Genomic DNA, 23,840 nt, shown 5'->3' on the forward strand with positions numbered 1-23,840 from the left:
GTATGTTCTTGTTTATGGCTTTTTTGACCAGATACCATTAAAGGAGCAGGCACTCTCCTTCCACATACCCTTAAAGTAGATATAATTGTAGAGGGCTGTTATTTATTTCATTTTTAAAAGATATTTCTCTGATAATTTTGTAAAAGCAGAGATGATAACTGAAGAACAGATGTAATTTTTGAATGGAAAGAATTTTGAAAGTTTAGCTTGTTTTACCAACTATACTGGTCACTTATGGTTGTGCACTTCCTTCCATGTTGACAATTAAAACAGGCTAATATAACTTCCTTCTCTCCTTGCCTTCATTAAGACAAGAATTATTGTTTTCAGTTGAATGGGAATATCAGGAGTGACTCCTATCTGTCTTATAGCCCATATAAACTGTTTACTAGTTGCCTAGTCTTGCACAAATACCAAAGTGAGTTTTTAGTCATACTGTCATCAACTGATGACAGAAAAAAATTCCCCTTTTGTCCAAACAGGCACAAACTGGTGAGATAGCTAAGTTGCAGGATGACAACTGGACAAACATTAAAGGTGAAAGTTTTCATACCCATCAATATTATATTTAAAACTGGTTTGTTTTATATAAAACTGGGCTTAAAGCCCAGTGTTGGTATCCATTCACTGAATTTTCAAACCAACAAAAAAGGACATTTAATAGAGAGAATCAGAACTGAACCACTACCACGCCCTGGAAATAAGTCACTAAGACATGAATAGAGCGAGCGTTGCGACGAGGCTGCTCCCCGTGCATGCTGGGAACTATAGTCCGCAAATAGCCTAGGGAACCATTCATAGTTTTGCGCACGGCCCAGGACGCGGCTGAGGGCCAGTGTGTTTTGGGAATTGTGGTTTTGGGTGGACCGCAGTGCTTGCCGGGAACTGTAGTCTAGTGAGGTAATCGCAGCATGACCGACTCGTAGCCTGTTACTGGGTCTCCTCCCTTTGATTCCCCACCCCCCGAACAACTAAGAGGGTGGGGTTTCCGGGGGTGGGTTTTTGTCGGTTCAGAATTCCCTGGATGTGGACATTAGCTTGGAATTTTCCAGAAAGGTTGTAAGTAAGTTCTAGATTTTGTGTAGTGCGGTTTGATTCTTTCCTTTGATGAGGGGGTTGGTGTGTCCGTATGTTGGGATTAATTGCTTAGTGTTCTTGTAGGTCTGTCGCCATGGTGAAGGAGACTCTGTATTATGATGTGCTGGGGGTGAAGCCCAGTGCTTCTGCTGAGGAGCTGAAGAAGGCGTACCGTAAGCTGGCCTTAAAATATCACCCTGATAAGAACCCTAACGAGGGTGAGAAGGTTAGTGTTGAGGGAGCGGGATCTGGACCGAAGCTGCTGAGGGGTTGGGGGGGAGTCGTCCCTGATTTTTGCCTAGGGGCTGACTGAAGCGAGGGGCTTGGATGGGGAGATTATAAAGACCCTTCCAGATATTGTTGCTGCTTTTGGAGGGGAGAGGTTTGGTTTGGGGGGGACCCTGTTGTCTGTGGGGAGGGAAGTGTTCTCTTGCCAGGGGCCTGGTTGGAGTGGGGAGGGGGTCTAATGGTAAATTGAGGGACCCTGTGGGGGAGGTCGGTAGGAATGAGAGCCCCTGGTGGAGAGAGGGGTTCTGGCTGGACCTGATGGGGGGAGGGGGGGGGGGAATGGGCACTTGAGGGAGGATTGTCAGGTTGGGGGCAGGGGGAATGGACTCCTGAGGGAGCTGCTGCTTAAAGATTGGGGTCTGAGGCTTAATGTGCATCTTTCACAGTTCAAACAGATTTCCCAAGCCTATGAGATACTGTCTGACCAGAAGAAGAGAGATCTGTATGATAAAGGTGGTGAGCAGGCTGTCAAAGAGGGTGGCTCCAGTAGTAGTTTTGGGTCACCCATGGACATATTTGACTTGTTCTTTGGAGGTGGTGGGAGGATGCAAAGGGAGAGACGAGGTAATGTTCCTACTTCTGATGCTGCTCTAGACTTAACAGTATGACCATTGTATGTGAAAGAGTGCTGAAGTTTGCCTTGGGTGAATAGTGTGGCTTGCAAGACTGCATCAAGGCTATTAAAATGATCTTATAGCTGTATTCTGGAAACCATATAAAACTGTTGTTAGCCTTTAAAGCCTAAAATGAGTAGGGAAAGGAGTACCTGTGTAATGAGAAGGGTACACATATTTTATACACTGGTAGTTCAGATCTGTGAGTTGTCTTATGTTAATTTAATACCTAGCTAGACTCTGCATTTGGGAAGCCTTTTTCTAAGGATAAGCCTACCTTTTAATAAAACAGAACAGGAATGGGATGGTAAAAAGTATCTTACTTGGTAACTAAGGTACTGCAAGTGTACTGTCAAAATCTGAGTTTTTAAATCACTTCTAGCTGAAAGACCTTAGTTAAAAGTAGCAGCATATAAATAAAGTGAACAAAGCATTTTTCATTTATGAGATCTCATTGTTCTTCTGTACTGTCCAGTGGAATTGGGTTAAAGCTGCAGTAAAGCTAAAATGCCGATCCAAATTGAAGTTCAGACCAATAGTATCAGCAAAGATGTCAATATTAATTTTAAAACTATGTTTAAGAGTAGTGCTGACTATATCACTTCTTAGTTTATATGCAGTGCTGATAAATGAAAGAAAAGAAGGTCTTATATCAGAATGTCATACAGCAAAACATTTTCAGTAAGCAAGAACTCGTTAGCCTTACCATGGATTTGATTAGAACTTTACTCGGCAAAACCAGTTCCTTATTGTAAAAATCCAATTGCCCAACTGTTTTGGGAAACTTCCAGGGGGAAGGGGGGAGTAGGGGTGGCAGTAGTATTTAATTGGCTGTAGGAACTGTCTCCTACTTTCCTGTGGTTATCCAAACATACTTGTCTATTTTCACCCTTTAGACAAAGTTAAAATCTGAAACCTAAATCTCAGTGTATTTTGTTCTTATTATTATTGCTTATACTTTCATGGAGGAGTCTTCTGGCTCCTTCTGAAAAAGATTACTAAGAAAGCAATGATAATTGTTACATAATTGTAAGATTAAATAGGAAAAAGCTATTGATAACAGCAGTAGATAAATAGGAAGTGTTAAAGCTTTTAAAGGCTTATTCTAATGCAATTTGAACATAGTAACATGGGAAACTTATAATTTTGGATTCAAGCTATCACATTTAAATAAATATACTCTCCCTTCCCTCCCTTTCCCTTATAGGCAAAAATGTTGTTCATCAGTTGTCGATAAGCTTAGAAGATCTGTATAATGGTGCAACAAGAAAGCTGGCTTTGCAGAAGAATGTGATCTGTGACAAATGCGAAGGTAATTTAAACACTAAAACTAGACATTAGTTATTTCTGAAGCTCCAAATGTATTTTGACCTTCTGGTTTCTTCTGGAAATATAACTGTTTGATTTTTCACTCTGTCGTCAGGTCGTGGTGGTAGGAAGGGTGCAATAGAATGCTGTCCTAATTGCAGAGGCACAGGCATGCAAATCAGAATTCACCAGATTGGTCCAGGAATGGTGCAACAGATTCAGTCTGTATGTATGGAGTGTCAGGGGCATGGGGAGCGTATTAGCCCCAAGGACCGGTGCAAGAGCTGCACTGGCAGAAAAATTGTTAGAGAGAAGAAGATTCTAGAAGTTCACATTGACAAAGGTAAGGGTTTTACTAACTTGGAGTATTATATTTAAATAGATTGTCATTGGGGCTGGTGGTTTGTGGGGTTTTTTTAGCACTAAAACAGGAGTTTCGCGCATGGTGTTGATCCCTCGTTATAATGAGTAACAGTTGGATATGCAATTCAGTACAATAGCCTGTTCCTACTCTTTAAAGGTAGACTTGCCTTTAAGCAAGAGTGATTACTTGTGTATTAGTGCCCGCTTACTATATACATTACTAAGTGTTAATCCCAAAGCTTGTAATGATGCAAGTAGTAAACTAATCTCCATAAGAGCAGGTTCAGAAGTAAAAATGCTGACCAGTTAATTGGATTGATAAAAAATCAAATACATCACTTTTAGCTTATTAAGCAAGTTTAACTATTATCTTGACATTTTGGAGACCCTACAGAATCTGATCACTTTTATGGCATTTTACTGTGAAGGGGAGGACCAGGTCTTCTGAAGTGTGAAGACATTGCTAAGCCTATAATGCTTAGAATTTATTTTGTTATGTCACCCTGATGACATTGTGTCCTTTATGTCTGGCAAAACTTAATTCAGAATTTAAATCCCCAGAATGATAAGGGAATGTGAGGCGATTTAGCAACAAACACTTTTCTTCACAGTAGGCTGCTCAAAAGTAGGTGGGAGCGGTCTTTGGAGGAGTTGGAGTTGAAAGATAAAATGCGTTGGCAAGCATGTGGCTTACAATAGACTCGTACCTAACAGTAATGAGTAACTGTTTTGCATCTCTACTTAAGCGTGCTTTATGTAATGTCTCATCTTTAAGAGGAGGAATATGATAGGAACACTAAACTTGAAGCTTGGCAAGAGTATATCACTGATATTTTTAAACACCGTTTTAAAAGTTACTGAAAAGAGCAAAATTTTGACTATTGTAGTCATCCCGGTTTTCTACCAGGTAGCATGAGGCTGCTAGAATTAATAGTGCAATAACCCTTCTGTAGGTGAAGTTGCTTTCTTGAGTGACAGTCACGCTGCTAGGAAGAGTGCTTCCTAAACTGAAGGCATTGAGATCTTTTCTCTCAAGTAGTTCTGCTACAGACTTAAGAGACTTATCAGCTTCTTAAAGCAAGCTTTGTGTGCAGCGTTTCTTCTACGCCTCTTCTGTAGTGGTTGTGCATATGACAGAAGCCATCTTGATAATAGTTCCCTCAAGGATTTTTATCTTGGCAGGTGACTAATTTCTACTAGAATGGGATTTCATGCTTATGAAACGTAGCTCAAGTTGGCAGTACTAACATGTTTTGGAAAGATAAGTTGGTAAGATACTTGCTTCAAGCAAAGGTCCTAATGTTGCAATCTCAAGGTTCAGTAATATCCTAAGTACAAGCTAGTGCCTATTAAAATATTTCACATTGTTACATTTGAGAGGAAAGAAAAAGAAAAAGCTGAAATATGTGGTCTCTGCAATAGGAATGAAGGATGGTCAGAAAATAACATTCCATGGTGAAGGGGACCAAGAGCCAGGACTAGAGCCAGGGGACATAATTATCGTCTTAGATCAAAAAGATCACCCTACGCTTACAAGGTAAACTCCATGAGTCTTTATGCATGCTCCTGAGATGCTTGTCTTCAAGCTTCCTCTGTTACCACTGGCTGTTTTTAGTAACTGGAAATGTTGTCAGATAGGACTATATGTCTAGAGCTCACTTGTGAGTCGGTTTGGGCTGTCAGATATTGACATATTTATAGAAGTACTGGTAGAACTAGTCAAAGCAGTTGGTGCTCTAAACGTACAAGATTTGTGGTTATATGGTTTATTTTTTGGGTTGTTTGGAGTGAGTTTTTTTCTTTCTCTGAGGGTGGGAGAGGAAGTAAGACAAACCTAAGGGAGTTATGGATATTGGGAATTCACAAACTTCTAAGGACTACCAATGTTGGAAAATAATTGTTTCTTAATAACTGTGAATATCTTTAGCAGTTGTTGTCTTACTAATTCCTTGTTCTTGCCTCCTTCTGTGAAAGTCTTACAACACCAAACTCTGATCTAGCATAGGCAACTGCTTGTTATGTAGTTTCTTTTGCCTTGAAGCCAAGCTTCAGTGCTTGTGCTATTTCTCAGGATCCTGTTTATGGCCGCATTATGGTCAGAAGTGTGCATCCTATATGCATAATATCAAGGTGATCTGCCTCCTATGTGTTTTCCTTGCCTGAATGCATTGGGTAACATGAGGAATGGAGAGGACTGATAATTTGCAGAAGTGGAACTGAACTGAGTAGTGTCAACTATGTTAGTCAAGTACTTCACATTGCCTAACAATGTTGCTTTGTGTTAAAGTCCATTGTTTCAAGTTACTTTGTGGAATGAGTCTGTCATGTAGTAGCTTCTCTTCTGGAAAAAGCAGAACTTTGGCCACCTCTAGAAGATGAGCAGTAGGTACCAAGTGCAACTAACTGCTGCTCAGAGCATTCATGAGGGGAACAATGGGTTGGTCTCTTAACGTGGGGGCACTTAGTCTAACAGCTCATCCCTTTGTCCCAGTAAGTAGAAATGACAGGTCAAAGGCTCTAGTGTAGCCTGTAGTCAATCCGATCAGCAGTCTTGTATGGTGCTTAACTCCAGAAGCTGGTGCCAAAACTTTGTGCTGAGGCAGGACAGATGGAATACTACTGTTAGCAGCTTCCAGCATCGAGCTCACAGATTAAAGAATCGGAACCTTCATGGCATTTGGCAGGCTAGTGATGAGCAATTTTCTCTACCCAGCTTCCAGTGAAACCAGGTGATGAATCAGTTGTGTCAAAGGGTATGTCTGGTCCATGCATTTATTATGTTACCTGGGACTTGAAGTTCTGACTGTACTGGAGTGTTGATGTCCATCCCCCTGCACTGGCTTCAGCTTTAACGTCCTTAGATGTTCCTTGATATCAGTAGCTTTGTGGGGTTATGCTGAGGTAATGCCGCTTCTGGAGCAGATGGAATGTACCTCCTGTCCCTTCAGGGTCTAAAACTTTCCAGGCAAGTCTCTTTCCAGACACCTTTAAATTCATCCTTTTTAACAGGTCCAAGTCCTTTTAATAGGTTTGAGGTGCCCTTAAACTAACCAACTCCTGAACATCCCAGCACATGCAGACATCATTTGTGCTGACTTTAATGTAATTTCTTTAATTCTCAGTTCTGACTTAACTAGATGCATCCTGGTTTCATCTAGAAGCTCCTTTCAGAGTGACTCAGAGTTGCTTTCTAAACTTCCTTACCACCAGACCTTCAGAGGGAGTGTAGGAGACTCTGAAGGAGGCAACTGAGGCATAGGAGAGATGATTCCCTTACAGACTTCTTTCAGTCCTGTCTTAAAACCTAGCTGGTTGTTACTAGATATATTTTGTTGTTTAGTTGGTAGTAGGTGTTGCAGTTACTACCTTATGACAATTTCAAGCCTCTGGCTTTACACTGCTCATAAAGCTAAGTCCTATTTTGTTCTTGTGATTCCATTTGGAAGGCTCTTTGAGGATGCTGATACCTAAATATATTCAAGTTAAATATCAAGCTTAACTTCTTGCAACTAACTTGTACCTGCCTGTGTACATCAATGTATACAATAAATGTATACAACTGTCTTCCTTAATATTTATACTACAGTATCTATAAGCAATTGCATTCACCCCATTTTGCAAATCAAGCTCTTCTAGTGTTGAGGAGGGAGTTTTACTTGAGTTGTCATCTAATGTAGCTGAACAGAAATGTATGAGACTTGGAATTTTGCTACCATCTTGTTCAGTGGCACAAATACTTTCCTATTTCTGCTGGAAATAATTTTTGTGACTGGAACACTTGACCTAGTAATTTCATTGCTACCTTTACGCTTAATCATCTCCATCGGAGCTTGCTGCATATATTAAGGTTTTAGTCTTCATGTGACCTAGAATTTTGTATTGATAAATCCCCAGTTGGGCATCAGCCTTCAAGGCCAACTGGTTAACTAACTTCTTGCTCCATATCTTTGTTTACTGTAGTCCAGATGAGAATACTGTCCCACAGCTATCTTAATTTAAAAATCATTGCAAAGTATTTAGCATCTAAGGTACATATGGACATGAAATGAAATACAGGAAATTCCACTTAAAAAGAAACTTTTTTTTACTTGGGAGTGGTGGTGTCAAACACCGGAATGGATTGCCCAGAAAATCTGTGGGGTTTCCATCCTTATAGTTATTCAAAACCCGACTGGACATGGCCCTGACCAACCTGCTCTAGTTGACCCTGCTTTGAGCAGGGGGGTTGGACTAGAGACCTCCAAAGGGCCCCTTCCAACCTCACCTATTCCATGATTCTTTGATAGTTTATCCAGCTGCATTTAAAAGGCCCCCTTACTTACAACACAGGATTGAGTGTTCTTAAGTGTTCAGGCTGTCCCCTTCTCCATGTTAAAATTTCTCTTTTTAAACTGATTAGTGAAGTCAAGAGTTGTTTCTGACGTCTCTTGAAATAAAAGTTTAGTTCTGAGCTCCCTGTGTTTTGTTTTCAGTCTCACTAAAATTACTGTATCTACTTCATCTACAGTAACCTTCAGGTTATTATTTTTAATAGCAGAAATTATTAACTCTTTGTTTGGCTGAATTGTTTCAAATTAAGATTTCTTTAAGCAGAAATGCTCAAGCTTTCACACTTGCAGTGGTGCTTACTGCAGACTAGGGAGATCCAGGTGATCCATTGAATTCCTAAAATGGCATTGAATGAAATTCTTCAGCAAAGGGTTTTTGAATATACTAAACCACTGAGGAGTGGAAGGGAATATTACATGGATAAATGACTGGATAAGAAGTAGGAAACCAGGTAAGAATATAATTCCGTCTGATAAAGAAACGTGATGGGACCCCGAATGAGTCCTAAAAAGAGCTGCACTGGGGAACCTTTAATTTCATTTAAACTCTGAGGCGGTGACTTGTTGATGATACAGAACTTTTTACAGGGTAAGGAAGATGGAAGTTGGTTAGAGTTGCAGAATGATTGCATGATATAATGCAACAAACATGACAATTTAAGTTGAATGTTAAATGTAAAATGAAGTGCATAAACTTAAATACTTGCACAATAGTGGGATCTCAGCAGTACCAAAATGTTGGTTGTAACAGATCTATGAATAGATCATCTCAATGCTAAGAAGCAAGTAAAATGTTAGGAATTCCAGGGGGGGGACATGGGACGACGACAACAAAGCCCATTGCTGTATATATAAAATCTGTGGTGTGACTGCACCTTGAATACTGCATGTAATGCAGATTTTACATTGTAAAGTGTGGTGGGTTGACCCCAGCCAGCAGCCAAGCACCCACAGAGTTGCTTGCTTACTCCCCTCCCCCCGCATCCTGAGGGAGAGAATAGGAAGAGCAAAAGCAAGAAAACTTGTGGTTCAAGATAAAGATAGTTTAATAGGTGAAAGTAAGTCACAAATCTAAAATGCAGCACCGCATGGTCTGCTATGAAGAAAGTTATCTCCATCCCAGTCAAACCCAGTACACAAAGATACAGTAGAACTGGAGAATCTTAAAGAAGGGTAATGAGGAAAAGATAGAATAGCTTCTGTGTGGAGAGTGATTTTTTATTTATTTATTTTTTTTTTAAGTAGATCCTTCCTTGTAGAAAAGAGGGGAGGAAGAAAGAGGGAGAATTTGTGTAGGACCAACTGTTGTCCGTCTCTTAGTATCACTTGAGATATTACAGTTACTATTACCAACAGGACAAGAGGCAGTGGGCACAAACTTAAGCGCAGGAGGTTCTGTCTGAATGTAAGGAAACACTTTTTCACTGTGAGGGTGACCAAGCATTGGAACAGGTTGCCCAGAGAGGTCATGGAATCTCCCTCCTTGGAGATATTCAAAAGCTGTCTGGACATGGTCCTGGGCAGCCTGCTCCAGGTGACTCTGCTTGAGCAGAGGAGCCGGACCAGGTGACCTCCAGAGGTTCCTTCCAACCTCAACCGTTCTGTGGTTCTGTGAGGTTCAGAACTGGAAGTGACGCTTTGTATGTGGTTATGGAAATCTTTGGCATAAGATGCTGTCAATGGTTGATAGCCATCAATAGATTTCATGAAAGGGAGGGAAAAAAATAAAACTACACTTCCAGGTTAAAGTCCTTGAGATGTCCTGATAAGGGCTGGAAGCTGAGTGTATTCTGGGGCAGTGTTGTGTGCTTGCCTTGCTCTTGTACTCTTCCCTAGGCATCTGCTCTTTAAGTGAGGATATTTAAATTAGTCAAAGATCAGCTTTACCAGATTAGGGCAGCAGCCTGATCTCAGGGAAGTTGGTCTCCCCTAATGATGTAACTAAGTAGAAGGAAGAAGAAGGTACAAAATCATATTAGATCCCTAGTGTTGCCCACAACATCTGAAAGCCAGAAATTATGTTGGAGAAGAATAAAACAGATTGATTAAAACAGTGTTGCTGCGTCTTGTTTCTTTAGATGATTGTGCTAATATATGACAGTATTGTGCAAATTTTTGTCCAATTTGGACAATGCTAAAGAAGGGATTAATTGTCCCAGCAGTAGAAGTTTGGAGGCTGAGACAAACCTTTTCCCAGAAGGGGAAAGCATAGTGAAATGAAACTGAATGCTGTTGAGTGTGATATGGTTTGGGGGGTTAGCTTTTGAATAACTGTCCTTGAGTAGTAAATGGCTCTTATCACAGGTATTATCCCTGAAGTAGTTGGTTTAGTTAATAGTTAATGTTCTCTATTTTACTGGTCAGGCTTCTTAGTATTAAGATTCCAACTTTATTGTCTTTACCAAATTTAATACCTGAGTTAGGCATGGTCCTTCTCGCTCTTCCTATTCCCACACCCCTGACTATTGTTGCTTGGTTCTACCATAGGCAAGGGGAAGACCTTGTTATGTGCATGGATATACAGCTGGTTGAAGCACTGTGTGGCTTTCAAAAGCCTATCACAACACTGGATAATAGAACTATAATTATTACTTCTCATCCTGGTAAGTGTTGGTTTGCTTTGTGCTAAAAAAATCTGTACGTCCAGCAAATGTAAGCTGAAAAGCAAGCAATTAGCATAGGGGAGCAGAAAGGATTGATCCTTAAAATACTACTTCTTCCTCACCCCACCCCCCACCCCCAAGTCTTTACAGCAGAGAGCTTTAAACAAATAAAAGTTTTCCTTAGTGGGCAACAGTAACTACATGTTTCTTCGTATGACACAGTAACAAACTTTACTTCATGGATGTGCTGATATCCTGAGGATACTCAAGGTCTCTGAAGATAAATTTTTCAGACTTGGAACTCATGGAATACTTGACATTCATAGGTATGCTCCCTTTGAGAAGCATACAAAATGGTAGAATATAGCATAGATGTGTACCTGTTCTCCTACACAAAAGCTATGGGGCAGTAGGTCCCTATTAGACTACAGGATATCAGTATAGTTGTTGAAACACAGCTTACAAGGCTGCACAAATGCATACTGAAAGGAATTTAAACTAAAATTGCTTGTTTTGCCTGCCTGGATTTTTTTTCTTATTTTTTTATTTACTTAAGGCCAGACTGTCAAACATGGGGATATTAAATGTGTGCTGAATGAAGGCATGCCAGTATATCGTAGGCCATACGAAAAAGGACGTCTAATCATAGAGTTCAAGGTAAGCGAATCAGCTTCCATGATACAGCTTAACACTGAACATGCAAAACTTCAACCTTAAGTAATAACTCAAGCAAGAAGAGACGCTAATCAAGTGTCTTGTTTAGTGCGTTTCTTGCAGTGTGGTCAGATAACCTAATGCAATGCACAAGGCTACAGACTGAAGGTATCCAATTCTTTCTTGTACTGGTTTTGGCTGGGATAGAGTTAATTTTCTTCATAGTAGCCTGTATGGGGCTGTGTTTTGGATTTGTGCTGAAAACAGTGTTGATAATACAGGGATGTTTTCGTTATTGCTGAGCGGTGCTTACACAGAGTCAAGGCCTTTTTTGCTTCTCTCACTGCCCCACCAGCAAGTGTAGGGTGGGGGTGCCCGAGAACTTGGGAGGGGACACGGCCAGGACAGCTGACCCCAACTGACAAAAGGGATATTCCATACTATATGATGTCATGCTCAGCAATAAAAGCTAGGGGGAAGAAGGAGGAAGGGGGGACGTTCGGAGTTATGGCGTTTGTCTTCCCAAGTAACCATTATGCGTGCTGAGGCCCTGCTTTCCTGGAAATGGCTAAACGCCTGCCTGCCGATGGGAAATTGTGAACAAATTCCTTATTTTGCTTTGCTTGCGCACGCAGTTTTTGCTTTACTTATTAAACTATCCTTATCTCAACCCACAAGTTCTTTCACTTTTAATCTTCCGATTCTCTCTCCCATCCCTCTGAGTGTGGGGGAGTGAGTTAGTGGCTGTGTGGTGCTTAGCTGCTGGCCGGGGTTAAATCGCGACATTTCTAAATAGCTCTTTACTGAAAATATACTAAGTACTGAAATAACTTGTTTGGATATCCTGTGAATTTTCATGTTTGACATGTTTTTTGGCCTCCAACGTGTCTTAGGAAGAACTGAAATATAACTGACCTTGTATTGGAACAAGGGGATCAGCTAGTCAATTGTAATTGCTGAAGAGTTTCATTAGTACTGATGGGAGGGGAATCCGGGTAATCTCTAACTGCTATGTCCCCCTACTCTGGCTTTAGCTGAGGATATCTTTTAGCCCTTTCAACATGGCAGTCTGGGGCAGAAAAAAGACTGAACTAGCCAAGACAGTGAAGTTGCCAAATATAGTAGAAATGCACTTTTGGCAGCTGTGAAAGACTGGCAAGTGACCTAATTATTTCCTTAGCAATGGGTTTTCAAGTCTTCTGTAATTATAAAGCTGATGCTGGCAGATAATTGATCTGTAGTAAGTGAGATAGAGGCCAGTTAAAGCCAAATTCAGTAAGTGCAGCTCTTTATTTCAGGTGAACTTCCCAGGTAGTGGCTTCTTCTCCTCAGATAAGTTGTATTTGCTGGAAAAACTGCTACCTGCAAGGCAGGAAGTAGAAGAAACTGAGGAAATGGAACAAGTGGATTTAATGGACTTTGATCCAGCTCAAGACAGAAGACATTGCTATAATGGAGAAGCCTATGAAGATGATGAGCATCACCCTGGAGGTGGTGTTGAATGTCAGACTTCTTAAAAGGGACAGTTAATAACCACTGTGATGCCACTTTTATATGTGTCAGTAGACAAGTGAAGGACTACAGGTGATTCACCCTCACTTCCTGATATATTTTTTTTGTTGTTGCTGTTAAATTCAGCTATAGTTCATTCTAAAAGCATAAATAAATTAAGGTGGTAATGTGAAAAATGACTTTGCAATTTGTATAAAGCTCCAGAATGCAAGTGCAGATCAAGTTGATCACAAACACTGTCTGTCAGACAAGCAGTCTGGAATAGTTTTCTTGACTAAATCTGCAATTCTTTTATCTGTGTTCAAGTGCCTGGTCTGTAGTGTTCTTGATGCTCTGCAGAGCTGCAGTTTACTGAAGGATGCACAAGTACTTCTAATATAATAGAATATTATCAAGATATATCTACCGTTTTTGGATTTGCACTGCTGTTTGTCAAATCAGAACTTGCTCTATAATGCAAATGTGTAATATGTGAACCTGACACAAATTTGTTTAATTTTTTTCACGTCCATTAAACTTGTGTGATTTACCAGTTTATTTAAGAATTAATGGTTTCTTGGTCTGCCAGCTTTAGTCCTGATGGAGTGAGCTAGTCCTAAAACTTTTTGTTTCTAACCAGCTGCTACTTAAATATTGTTCTGTGCTATGCTGTGTATAGCCAATGTAGGTTGTTCATGACTAAAATACAGAATCTGTGTTGACCTACTGCCATGTGAAGCTTGACTTCCACCTTCATTATTGAAATCATGTAATCTATAGTGATGTGTTAAGTAAAGCAGTAGCAGATGAGGTCATAGGAATAGGTGAGCCTGTAGAGGAGAAAAGCAGAGAGGTATTATTTTAACTTGGTTCTGTCTGAATGTTCTAATCATTGTAGATGAAAAATTTCAATGTAATTCTAACATTTTTCAATGTTGCTTTTCTTAGACCAGTTTTCAGTTTAAGAAAACTCAGTTCTAGACTGCTAATCCTAGTACAAATATGCTATTTTATAGACCATGCTGAGAAGACTGGTCCAGTCTTAACCTCAAGCACAGTAGTTTAGTCCTGGTCTACCATCGGGTCCTGGGAAGCAGTGTCTGCTTTCCTGTTATAATGCTTCCCTCCCCTTTGAGAATCCCTGAAAATTGGGAAAAATGGGTTAGTCAGGAAAGGAGCTCTTGGAGCAGGCTCCTTGGGCTAGTTCTTCCCATAAGTGTTACGGCCTTTATTTTATGAAGGCAACTATTTACATGATCCTTGTCTCAAGTGGAATTATTATTTTGGGTTCTTACAGATTAGAGGTCAAAATATAAATGAGTTCAAAAGAACTCTGCATATTCCACCTGGTCGGAATGAAATTTTGCAAGCCAAATTCCTTTTCCAAATTACCATTGATGAGTTTATAGTCAGCTACGCCCATGTGACTGATAGGAGCATTTGCCTTATCAGTGGGACAATTCTCTTCAGGCAGGGGAAGGAATAGAATGCAATTTCTAGCTCTTGGACTTGCTACATTGAAAATCTTGTTTATGGCTAAAGAGGAAGCACAACTTTTATTTTCATATATTTATATATATTGTTTTTATATATGTTTAATATATAACATATTTTTATTTAAATTATGTGAATGTAATAACTTATTTTTAGTATCATGGAAATCTTAACAGTCTAATTGAACCATTATCATTAGTCTAGATCTAATTATTACTGGGAAAAAAACAGAGAATAATAATGCAGCTAGAGTACTTATGTAGGAAAAAGTTGTAATAATAGAATTAAGTGCAACACACACACACATACACACAGTTTCTACACCTCTTCTTGGTGTTATGCTTACCCTTTCACTGCTTCTCTGAGCCCTAAGGTCAGATGCTGGTGTTGCTGGTGGGAGGGGGGTGTTACAGCGAGTTGTCAGCAGCTGGAGTCCTTTGCAAGGAGAAATATGATGTTCATGTTGATGGTTTCTTCTTCCTCCCTCTAGTATCCCCTCATGGTCACTTTTATACATTTGCTAACATGTTTTTATACCCTACTCCTTCATTGCTCTGCAGCTCCAGGTTACATCTAAAATTACTATATATCTTGACACTTATATATGTTAGATATTATTTCTTTGTTCTCTTTGTTACCCCTGAAGCTAGTTTTGTCCAGCTCCAGGTCTGCAGGTTTTTTAAGTGACCATGGGTGAGTTGTTTATAGCTGTGGGATCTCCAGTGCCAGCATGTGCCCCGTGTTTTATCATCCCATGCGTGTATACCTCTACAACCGCATCCTCTGTCTCCACTTCTTGGAGGCCTCTGCTGTCATACTAGGCCTATATTTCTCTACATCATTGTGTTAGTTGTAAATATCTCATTCTATCTAGAACAACTGCTTCTTATTGCTATCTATATAAAACTATGGTTGCATCACACAAAGATAAAAGTAAAACAACTTGGTCAATTAGAGAAATGGCTGTCACAGCTAAACTAAGGGAAAAAAAAGCTGCAGCCAGGTCAAGAAAATTTCAGACAGAGGAGGCCTGACACACCTGTCCTGAGGCCTTGCAAACTCAGTATAAAGCTTATGGCCTGTTACTAGCAATAGCAATACTGTATTACAGGGCTACATGGTTACAGACTTAAGCTAAAAATGCTTTGGAAAAGTGCCTCAACCCAGATATGCAAACTCATTTTAGTAAATGCCATAAATGTGAAAACTTAGTACCTAGCCTGTGCCCATACTGCTATGTGAGTCATACTCAAGTCAGGAGATAAGGTGTTAATCCTACTGCCCTAATGACTTGTGTCAACAGTGCTAACTTTGCTACTTGCAGCTTGGAAAAAGCATTGACCCCATAGGTTGCCTGGACACACCAAGAGCCTTGTAATCTACAAGGGCTGCTTGGACAACTTGAGCTGTCTACCAGCAACAGCTGCTGCTGCAGAAACAGCTACATCCTCTACCCTCAGTATGTCAGGAGGGGGAAGGCTATGAATTGGTCTACTGGAGGCCTAAGGACTTCAACCAATCCTGATACTGAGAAATTAATGAGACATGGGTCTGCATCAGAGTATGAGAGCCATATTTAAGAGCATCACCTTTTGTCCTAGGCCTCCAAAACCCCCTTTAATGTCTGAACTGTGATCTGCTCGTAATTAAGTGACAGCAACCTGGTGATCAGCCACCTCGCCTCCTAACGACAAAACAGTGACCCCAATGATGGCACAGTCAGGCCACTAACTGTGACATCTGTGCATGTCACCACATCTTCCAATGGAAGTGGAACCAATAGGAATTTGTTACTAGTGGGATGCTATTGTTACTAGTCACAAGAAGCTAGTGACACATTTCTACTGCTTTCTGTTTCATGATGTCCCTGAACTTCAGTAAAGGTTTTCTTTCTGACCTCATGAGGGCTTAATCTACTTTAGAAGCTGTTTGTAAAGGAGTTGTTCTGTAAGCAATTACTCAGATTTCTGTGCAAGTCATCCCTCAGTTTCTAATAGGATGTAGAGAAATTGGCTGATGGCTTGGTTTTGGGTTTTGTGTGTGTGTGTGTGTGTGTGTTTTTCTCCTTTGCAGGTAGTAAGATGGTTATGGTGTCAGAGCAGGATTGTACTTGATAACAGTGGGCACATACGTGCTACTTAGGTAGGGGTATTTCCCTAGGAACATAAAAAAGCAAGTTAAGCCCATTCTTGCACAACTGTACAGAAACCTGAGATTGTATATTTTTTGCTGCAGGGGACTATAGTTCTTGCACATTCATTTTGCGCGTGTAGATAGATAGGCTGTTGACACACAAGCCAGGCTGAAATTCATTAGTTCCTACTGCAGAAGTAGGAGGATTAAATCACTATGTAATATGCTGGAACTGACAAACAAGACTTTAATTAAATGGTGCCCCTCATGCACATTTCCTGTGCCTGTAGATAGGACACAGCTAGCTATTTTCAGTAGAGCCAATTCATGAATAAAGTAATTCACATGGGCCAACAGTGTACAATACCTTTTAAATGTTAATTAAAGCACTAAATTGAGCCGCCTTCAACTCTTACAGGTAAAACTGCGTGGTATATGGAAGACTTGCCAGGGGTAAAACTTCTTCCTAGATTATATAAGAAATTTAGTAACATTTTCCAAAATAGTATTGTAATTGTGTTGAATGCCAACAATTTTACAACTTACAACTCTAGCTAAGAAGATAAAGATTTTTATGGTATTATGGTAAATGTTAGTACTGTTCAGGGATGTTATAGGCAGCCACCACCTCCAGGAGCTCTAGGGCCTGGGGATTCCTCCTGTCTAGATGCTGGAGCCCAGCCTGGGGGCCTGGGGTCTCTGCCCAGACTGAGGGACGTGGCTGCCGCTTTCCTATTTGCAGGTTCAACCAGTAGTGAAGCTGAGCACGTACCCCAGAGACACACGCATCCAGACACTGACATGGCTGGCTACAAAGACTGCCAGAGACAAGTCACTGCCTTCAACAGCACCTACATATAGGACTCACATAAACCACATAACACACACAGCCAACTCCCCTTCTTCTTTGGCTGGCAGAAACAGGTCACTAGTGAAGGCACACACATGACACTTTCTAGATTCACAAGCACACACATGTTTGTGGATCCCCAGAGTACTGGCAAGGCCTCTCTGTTCATCTGATATCCCTGCCTGTATCCCAGGCCCTCTTACCTGTCCCACGGGTCCCCTACTTGCTGGCTATTCCAGCTTGAAGTTTGCTAGCAAATACACATGCACACCCTAATGCACACCTGGTTTGGGGAAGATAGAGACACTTTGACCCCACAGCAGCCAGCACCAGGCAAACAGACTGTGACCCACAGTCCCGCTGCAGCCACTGGTGCTGAGCCCCTCACTTGTCTCACACCAGTCCTCCCAGTAGCTGGTTTTTGGGACACACACTGTTCCCGCCCCAGTGGCTGGTGGCAGAGACACTCACCTGCTCCAGTAGCTGGCACCGAGACCCTACTTGCTCCAGTAGCTGACACCACAGGCCTGGGGTGACTACACCCCTGGTTTGACTGCAGTAGCTGGCACCCAGTCCACTCGTACCAGTCTCCCCAATAGCTGGCAAACAGTCCTTGCAGCACACACACACATGGGACAGAGTGAGATTACGCAGGAAGATAGTTAAGAAAGGATTTAATAAGAAGATAGGACAGACTGGTGATTGGGCACAGGGCTCATCCAGAAAAGCATACTGACTGGTCCCTTTTATACCCCTTTTCTGTCTACCCCTGCTTTTTTCCTCCCCAATTCCCTTCCCCTGCACATTCCCTCATCAGTTGGCATAGTCCCACTGGCCCCCTCCAACATCCTGGACCCTCAGGTTTGCATCCTTATCAGTTGCAAAGTCCTGGTTTGCCTGCTGTTTCTTGATAACCCATCCATTAGTGCCACTGATCAGGTTTGTTTCTGGTTATTGTCTTCGTTAAGGCTAATTGGTCAGGTTTTGTGTCTCTGCGTGTTTGTCTCCCTCCCTTTCCTTATCCTCCCAAATTGGCAAGGTCCTTAGTCAGATAACCTTACTGAAAAAATAAACATTCTCACAATCCACCTATCCTTGCTGATTTGTGGGACTGAACAGGTTTGTTCTTATCAGGCTCTCCTTTATCATTTGTTGTTCACGTTTGTATCTCTGTATGTTTTTGTTTATCACCTCCCTTGACCTGCTGGCCATGCTTCTTTTTACGCGGCCCAGGATACGATTGGCTTTCTGGGCTTCAAGCGCACACTGCTGGCTCATGTCCAATTTCTTGTCCACCAATATCCCCAAGTCCTTCTCTACAGGCCAAAGTTGGCTTTTCCCTGCTCAAAGGAAAGGGAACCGTGGGCACATGCCACGTGCCACCCTGTGGTTCTATCTGCGTGACCATGGGGAGGACATGAGGAAGTGGGACGGTGTACCTGCCTCGGACCTGGAAGCCAGTGTATGGGAATTGTGGGAAAAAACAGCAGCTAATAAGGGTCCATCCAAGAAGATTGCTGCTCCGGTTGCTGTCGAGCAATTCCCCAGACACAGTAGATGGGCTGAGGACACCTCTCCTCCTTCTGATACTGATCCAATGGACGTATGTCCACATGGGTTCGAACCCCACGCCTGGTACCATGAAAGGACCATGCCGGTCAGTAGTGGGATCACACCTGTGAAAAGTCATTTCAGTGTAGCCTGGGCAACACATAGAGAGGCTTGGGCTCCTTTCATGGTGAAAAGACTTCCGGTTTGCAATTACAGGAGTCAGGTAATGAGTGTTCTGATCAGGAATAGGGGGGCCCTGCCTCCAGCCAGGTGAAGGAAAGGGACAATTGGCTTTACTGGACTGTATGGATTTGATGGCCTGGCACATCAGACCCACAGGAGTATAAGGTTTTGGTAGACCCCGGTGCACAGTATACCCTAATGCCATCAGGGTACAGGGGGCGGAACACATCTGGATTTCTGGAGTGACGGGGGGATCCTAACAGTTGTCTGTGTTAGAAGCTGAGATGAGCCTAACAGGAAACAAGTGGGAGAAGCATCCTATTGTGACCAGTCTGGAGGCCCCGTGTATCCTTGGCATTGACTATCTCAAAATGGGTTCGTCAAGGATCCAAAGGGGTACCGATGGGACTTTGGTGTAGCCGCTGTAGGAACTGAGAAGATTAAACAGCTGTCTAGATTGCCTGGTCTCTCAGAGGATCCTTCTGTTGTGGGGTTGCTGTGTGTCGAAGAACAGCAGGTGCCGATTGCTACCATGACAGTGCACTATGCACTGCCATGACGGTTGGCAATATCACACAAACCAAGACTCCCTGGTTCCCATTCATGAGCTGATTCATCAACTTGAGAGCCAAGGAGTGATCAGCAAGACTTGCTCACCCTTTAATAGTCCCATATGGCCAATGCAAGAGTCTGACGGAGAGCGGAGGTTAACAGTGGACTATCGTAGCCTGAATGAAGTCACACCACCGCTGAGTGCTGCCGTACCGGACATGCTAGAACTCCAATATGAATTGGAGTCAAAGACAGGCAAGTGGTATGCCACAACTGATATTGCCAAAGCATTTTTCTTGATCCCTTTGGCAGCAGAGTGCAGGCCATAGTTTGCTTTTACATGGTGGAGGGGTGTCCAATACACCTGGAACCGACTGCCTCAGGGGTTGAAGCACAGCCCTACCATTTGCCATGGACTGATCCAGACTGCATGGCAGCAGGAGCATGGCATTGAGTGGGTGTATCACATCCCCTGTTACGCACCAGCCTCCGGGAAAATTGAATGATACAATGGACTGTTAAAAGCTATACTGGGAACAATGGGTGCTGGTATATTCAAGCACTGGGATACAAATTTAGCGGAAGCCACTTGGCAAGTTAACACAATCTGCCAGTCGACCTGGCCCTGCCCAGTTGAAACCCCTATGTACTGTGGAAGGAGATAAAGTCATAGATCATCGAATCATAGAAGAGTTTGGGTTGGAAGGGACCTTTAAAGATCATCTAGTTCCAACCCCTCTGCAATGGGCAGGCACATCTTTCACTCGATCAGGTTGCTCAAAGCCCCGTCCAACCTGACCTTGAACACTTCCAGTGATGGGGCATCCACAGCTTCTCTGGGCAACCTGTTCTCCAGTGTCTCACCACCCTTGTCGTAAAAAAAATTCTTCCTTATTTCCAACCGAAACCTACCCTCTTTCAGTTGTTTAAAACTGTTAGCCCTTGTCCTGTCACTACAGGCCCTGGTAAAAAAGTCTCTCTCCATCTTTCTTACAAGCCCCCTTCAAGTATTGAAAGGCCGCAATAAGGTCTCCCCGGAGCCTTCTCTTCTCCTCAGCCTTTCGTCATAGGAGAGGTGTTCCAGCCCTCTGACCATTTTCGTGGCCCTCCTCTGGACCCGCTCTAACAGGTCCACGTCTGTCTTGTACTGGGGACCCCAGAGCTGGACGCAGCACTCCAGGTGGGCTCTCACGAGAGCGGAGTAGAGGGGGAGAATCACCTCCCTCGACCTGCTGGCCATGCTTCTGTTTACGCGGCCCAGAATTCGATTGGCTTTCTGTCACAAATGAGCGGTTAGGTCGCTTAAATAATCACCGCCACGGATATTTGTAAATAGTGATTTTAATAGAAATTTATAAAAGGGTGATTTAACAGAGTTCGATGGCAAGGTTCACTCTATTACTTATTAAATGAATGGAATATATGGAGAGAGAGAGAGAGAGAGAAAAAAAAAAGGGAATACGGGGGGGGGGTAAAGGAGGCCCTCCCGTTGAGTCACGAGGTTCGGCATGGACCCCCTTTCTTTCTAAACTCCTTCTCAGAGAGGAGCCTAGGTGCGGCTGGATCCAATCCTAGTCTCAGACTTGGTCAACGGTTTATGTCTAAGGATTATATGTATTTAGCAGCAACTTAGGTTTATTCACAGTAAGGAGAGAATCAGAAGAATTTAGTAGTAACTAATCATTGGTTACTCTAGCATCTACAAAGTGATTAAATAAAGCTTACTACAGTATTTGTATAATACACACACACACACAATCACACAATAGGCCTAATAAAAGAATACCTCTTAAAATCCCTCGCGAGTTTGATATGCGCAGATAAAGATACCCATCAAAAATTCCCCCTCTGAAGTTCAGTGAAATACTCACTTCAGTGATTGTCTCAACGGGCGAAGGGTTGAACCTCAAGGAGTGAAGGGCACTGGAGATCAGCCCAGGTCCTGTCGCCAGGCCTCCGTATGCAAACTTAAGAGTTAGCAGCTCTGAGAGGCGTCCCGCTCAGAGATACTGGCACAGCGGTCCAGAAGAGCTCAAAGGGCTCTACTCGTGGTACTGCTGTTTATAGGGTTTGCGAGATGATTGACTTTAGGCATCAATAAGAATTTCCATTCTGGCCACAGCTGTGGTCAGTTATTGCCTGAGTCTTCTCATTAATCTCAGCAAGGCAGGTACCATCCTCCCGTACCTATCCGCCTGAGTTACGATCCACAATGAGGTGTTTCCCAAGCTTGTCAAGGGGTGACTGATTATGCCAGGTGGGATCAAGGCATTCTTGTTCCCCAGCTCCCAGCCATGCAAGAGTGCCTGGTACGACCAAGGGGCGCCTGATCAAGCCAGACTCATTGCTCAGAGGCCAAGCCTTGGCAGGGGTCCCTGTGGTCGTAAGGTCGTCCAGAGGAAAGGGTGGGTGGGGATGCACCACCACACTTTCTGGGCTGCAAGCGCACACTGCCTGGCTCATGTCCAATTTTTTCATCCACCAAGTATCCCCAAGTCCTTTCTCTGCAGGACTGCTCTCAATCCATTCATCACCCAGTCTGTACTGATATTGGGGACTGCCCCGAGCCCAGGTGCAGGACCTTGCGCTTTGGCCTTCCTGTGGAACTTCACTGAGGATCATGGATGTGGGCCCACCCCTCAAGCCTGTCAAGGGTCCCTCTGGATGGCACATCCCTTCCCTCTAGCGAATCAACTGCACCACCCAGCTTGGTGTCCTCAGGTCCCCATAGTACACATAAGGAACTGACTGGGAAAAGACAGTCCTGATTTAGTCCTTCCTTGGGAAAAGGCAAACCCATTCATGGGATTGCTTTTGCTCAAGGACTTGGGTTTACTTGGTGGGTAATGCTGAAGGATGGGGAGGTCCGATGTGTACCTCAAGGAGATTTAACCTTGGGTGAAAATAATCCATGATTTGAGTTGTATAGATGCCATTGCTGTATGATGCCAGTGTTATATGATGTTTTGTATGTTGCCACTGCTGTGTCTGCTATATGTCAACGTTATCCACACCTTGCAGGAGTCACCTGAACCAATGAAGAATGAATCTCATAAGGAACTGGGTGCAAGTGCAGCGAATGACGCAACCTGAGCTAGCTTCGGTGTGCAATAATCCAACACACCACACCATCTCTCCTGTCCTAGGAACGAGCATTGCAACAGATGGAGCCCAAATGTCATAGACTAAACAAACTCAAAAGGACATTTTGTGGACATTTTACAGAAAGGTGGCCCATAGACTAAGGGAATAATATCTGTGTCTATATCAAAGGATGGGAAGGGGGGAGGGTGGCTAATGAGGATGTATTGCATAGTGTGGAAAGAAGGGGTGGAGATTGTACTGCTTTGGGTGGGGGGATAGAGTTAATTCTTCTTCATAGTAGCTTGTATGGGGCTATGTTTTGGATTTGTGCTGGAAACAGTGTTGGTTTACACACTGATGTTTTAGCTATTGCTGAACAGTGCTTACATGGTGTCAAGGCCTTTTTATGCTTCTCTCACTGCCCTGCCCGTGAGTAGGCTGGGGGGTGCACAAGAAGCTGGGAGGGGACACAGTCAGTACAGCTGACCCTAGCTAACCAAAGGGATATTCCATACCATATGACGTCATGCTTCAGCAATAAAACTGGGGGGGAAGTTTGCCAGGGTTGACGGTTTCTCGGGGACTTGCTGGGCTTGCTTGTCTGTCTGGGTTTTGTTTTTCTTTTTGTTTCTTTTCATTTTGTTTGGTTTTTTACTTATTAAACTGTTTTTATCTCAACTCTCAAGTTTTTTCACTTCCCACTGGGGAGAAGGAGAGTGAGCGAGTGGCTGTGTAGTGCTTAGCTGCCTACCAGGGTTAAACCTGTGGCCTTTAAAACTGTTTTTAGCATGGGGTGCATGCCTCCAAATTACAGACTGACTGGAAAAAAGAATTTTTTTAAATCAGCCTTTAAACAATTTGTTAAAGCAGCGTAATGTTCACCATTTTGTTACTAATAATGAACAAAAGCATCCATCATAGAGCATTTGACAGGATGCTCAAAACCAAGATGTGGAGGTATTTTTATAGTGTGCAACACTTTTCTCTACATTGATGTATCAGAGTTTATAAGAAGCTATAACCATAGCTTCTACAGAACTATCAGAGCCAGGCCTGTGGACGTGAAAGACACTGGAAACTCTGCAAGGGTTTGGAAAACCATATATGGAGATGTGTTTAAAATTAAAAGAGTCTGCACCTCTGCTCAAAAAGGGAGGCCATGTCAGAGTGTCTAGAGCAAAAGAAAAGATTTGAAGAAAGGTTACTGAGCAGATGTTCGCAGATAAAATTTTCATAATAAGCTGAAATTGTGAGGAAGGGGACAGAT

At 42.6% G+C, this 23,840-nt stretch overlaps 1 protein-coding gene across 3 annotated transcripts; it reads left to right on the plus strand.

Annotated features, from left to right (window-relative positions):
• The first annotated feature begins 965 nt into the window (after positions 1-965).
• Positions 966-13,361, plus strand: LOC148054187 (dnaJ homolog subfamily A member 1-like). 3 transcript variants are annotated; one of them, XM_087770703.1, is made up of 9 exons: positions 966-1,063; positions 1,162-1,303; positions 1,752-1,929; positions 3,187-3,291; positions 3,403-3,630; positions 5,073-5,187; positions 10,466-10,581; positions 11,138-11,238; positions 12,534-13,360. In XM_087770703.1, the coding sequence occupies exons 2-9, from the start codon at positions 1,172-1,174 to the stop codon at positions 12,750-12,752; spliced, it is 1,194 nt and encodes a 397-aa protein (XP_087626829.1). In that variant the 5' UTR covers positions 966-1,063; positions 1,162-1,171; the 3' UTR covers positions 12,753-13,360. The 3 variants fall into 3 exon arrangements, with proteins under 3 accessions (XP_087626829.1, XP_087626828.1, XP_087626827.1); XM_087770702.1 differs by having other exon boundaries at positions 972-1,056; positions 12,534-13,361; XM_087770701.1 differs by having other exon boundaries at positions 997-1,059.
• Positions 13,362-23,840: the final 10,479 nt, after the last annotated feature.

The sequence above is a fragment of the Nipponia nippon genome, unplaced genomic scaffold, assembly GCF_047370975.1.
Source record: "Nipponia nippon isolate SJK-2023a ecotype South Korea unplaced genomic scaffold, ASM4737097v1 scaffold_33, whole genome shotgun sequence".
Classification (NCBI taxonomy): domain Eukaryota; kingdom Metazoa; phylum Chordata; class Aves; order Pelecaniformes; family Threskiornithidae; genus Nipponia; species Nipponia nippon.

Bases quoted from the DNA above. Each gene is read 5' to 3' on its own strand.
- LOC148054187 (XM_087770701.1), top strand. From the start codon at position 1,025: ATGTGGACATTAGCTTGGAATTTTCCAGAAAGGTT. The intron at 10,582-11,137 runs GTAAGTGTTGGT...TATTTACTTAAG, and splicing joins AATTATTACTTCTCATCCTG to GCCAGACTGTCAAACATGGG. The intron at 11,239-12,533 runs GTAAGCGAATCA...TCTTTATTTCAG, and splicing joins GTCTAATCATAGAGTTCAAG to GTGAACTTCCCAGGTAGTGG.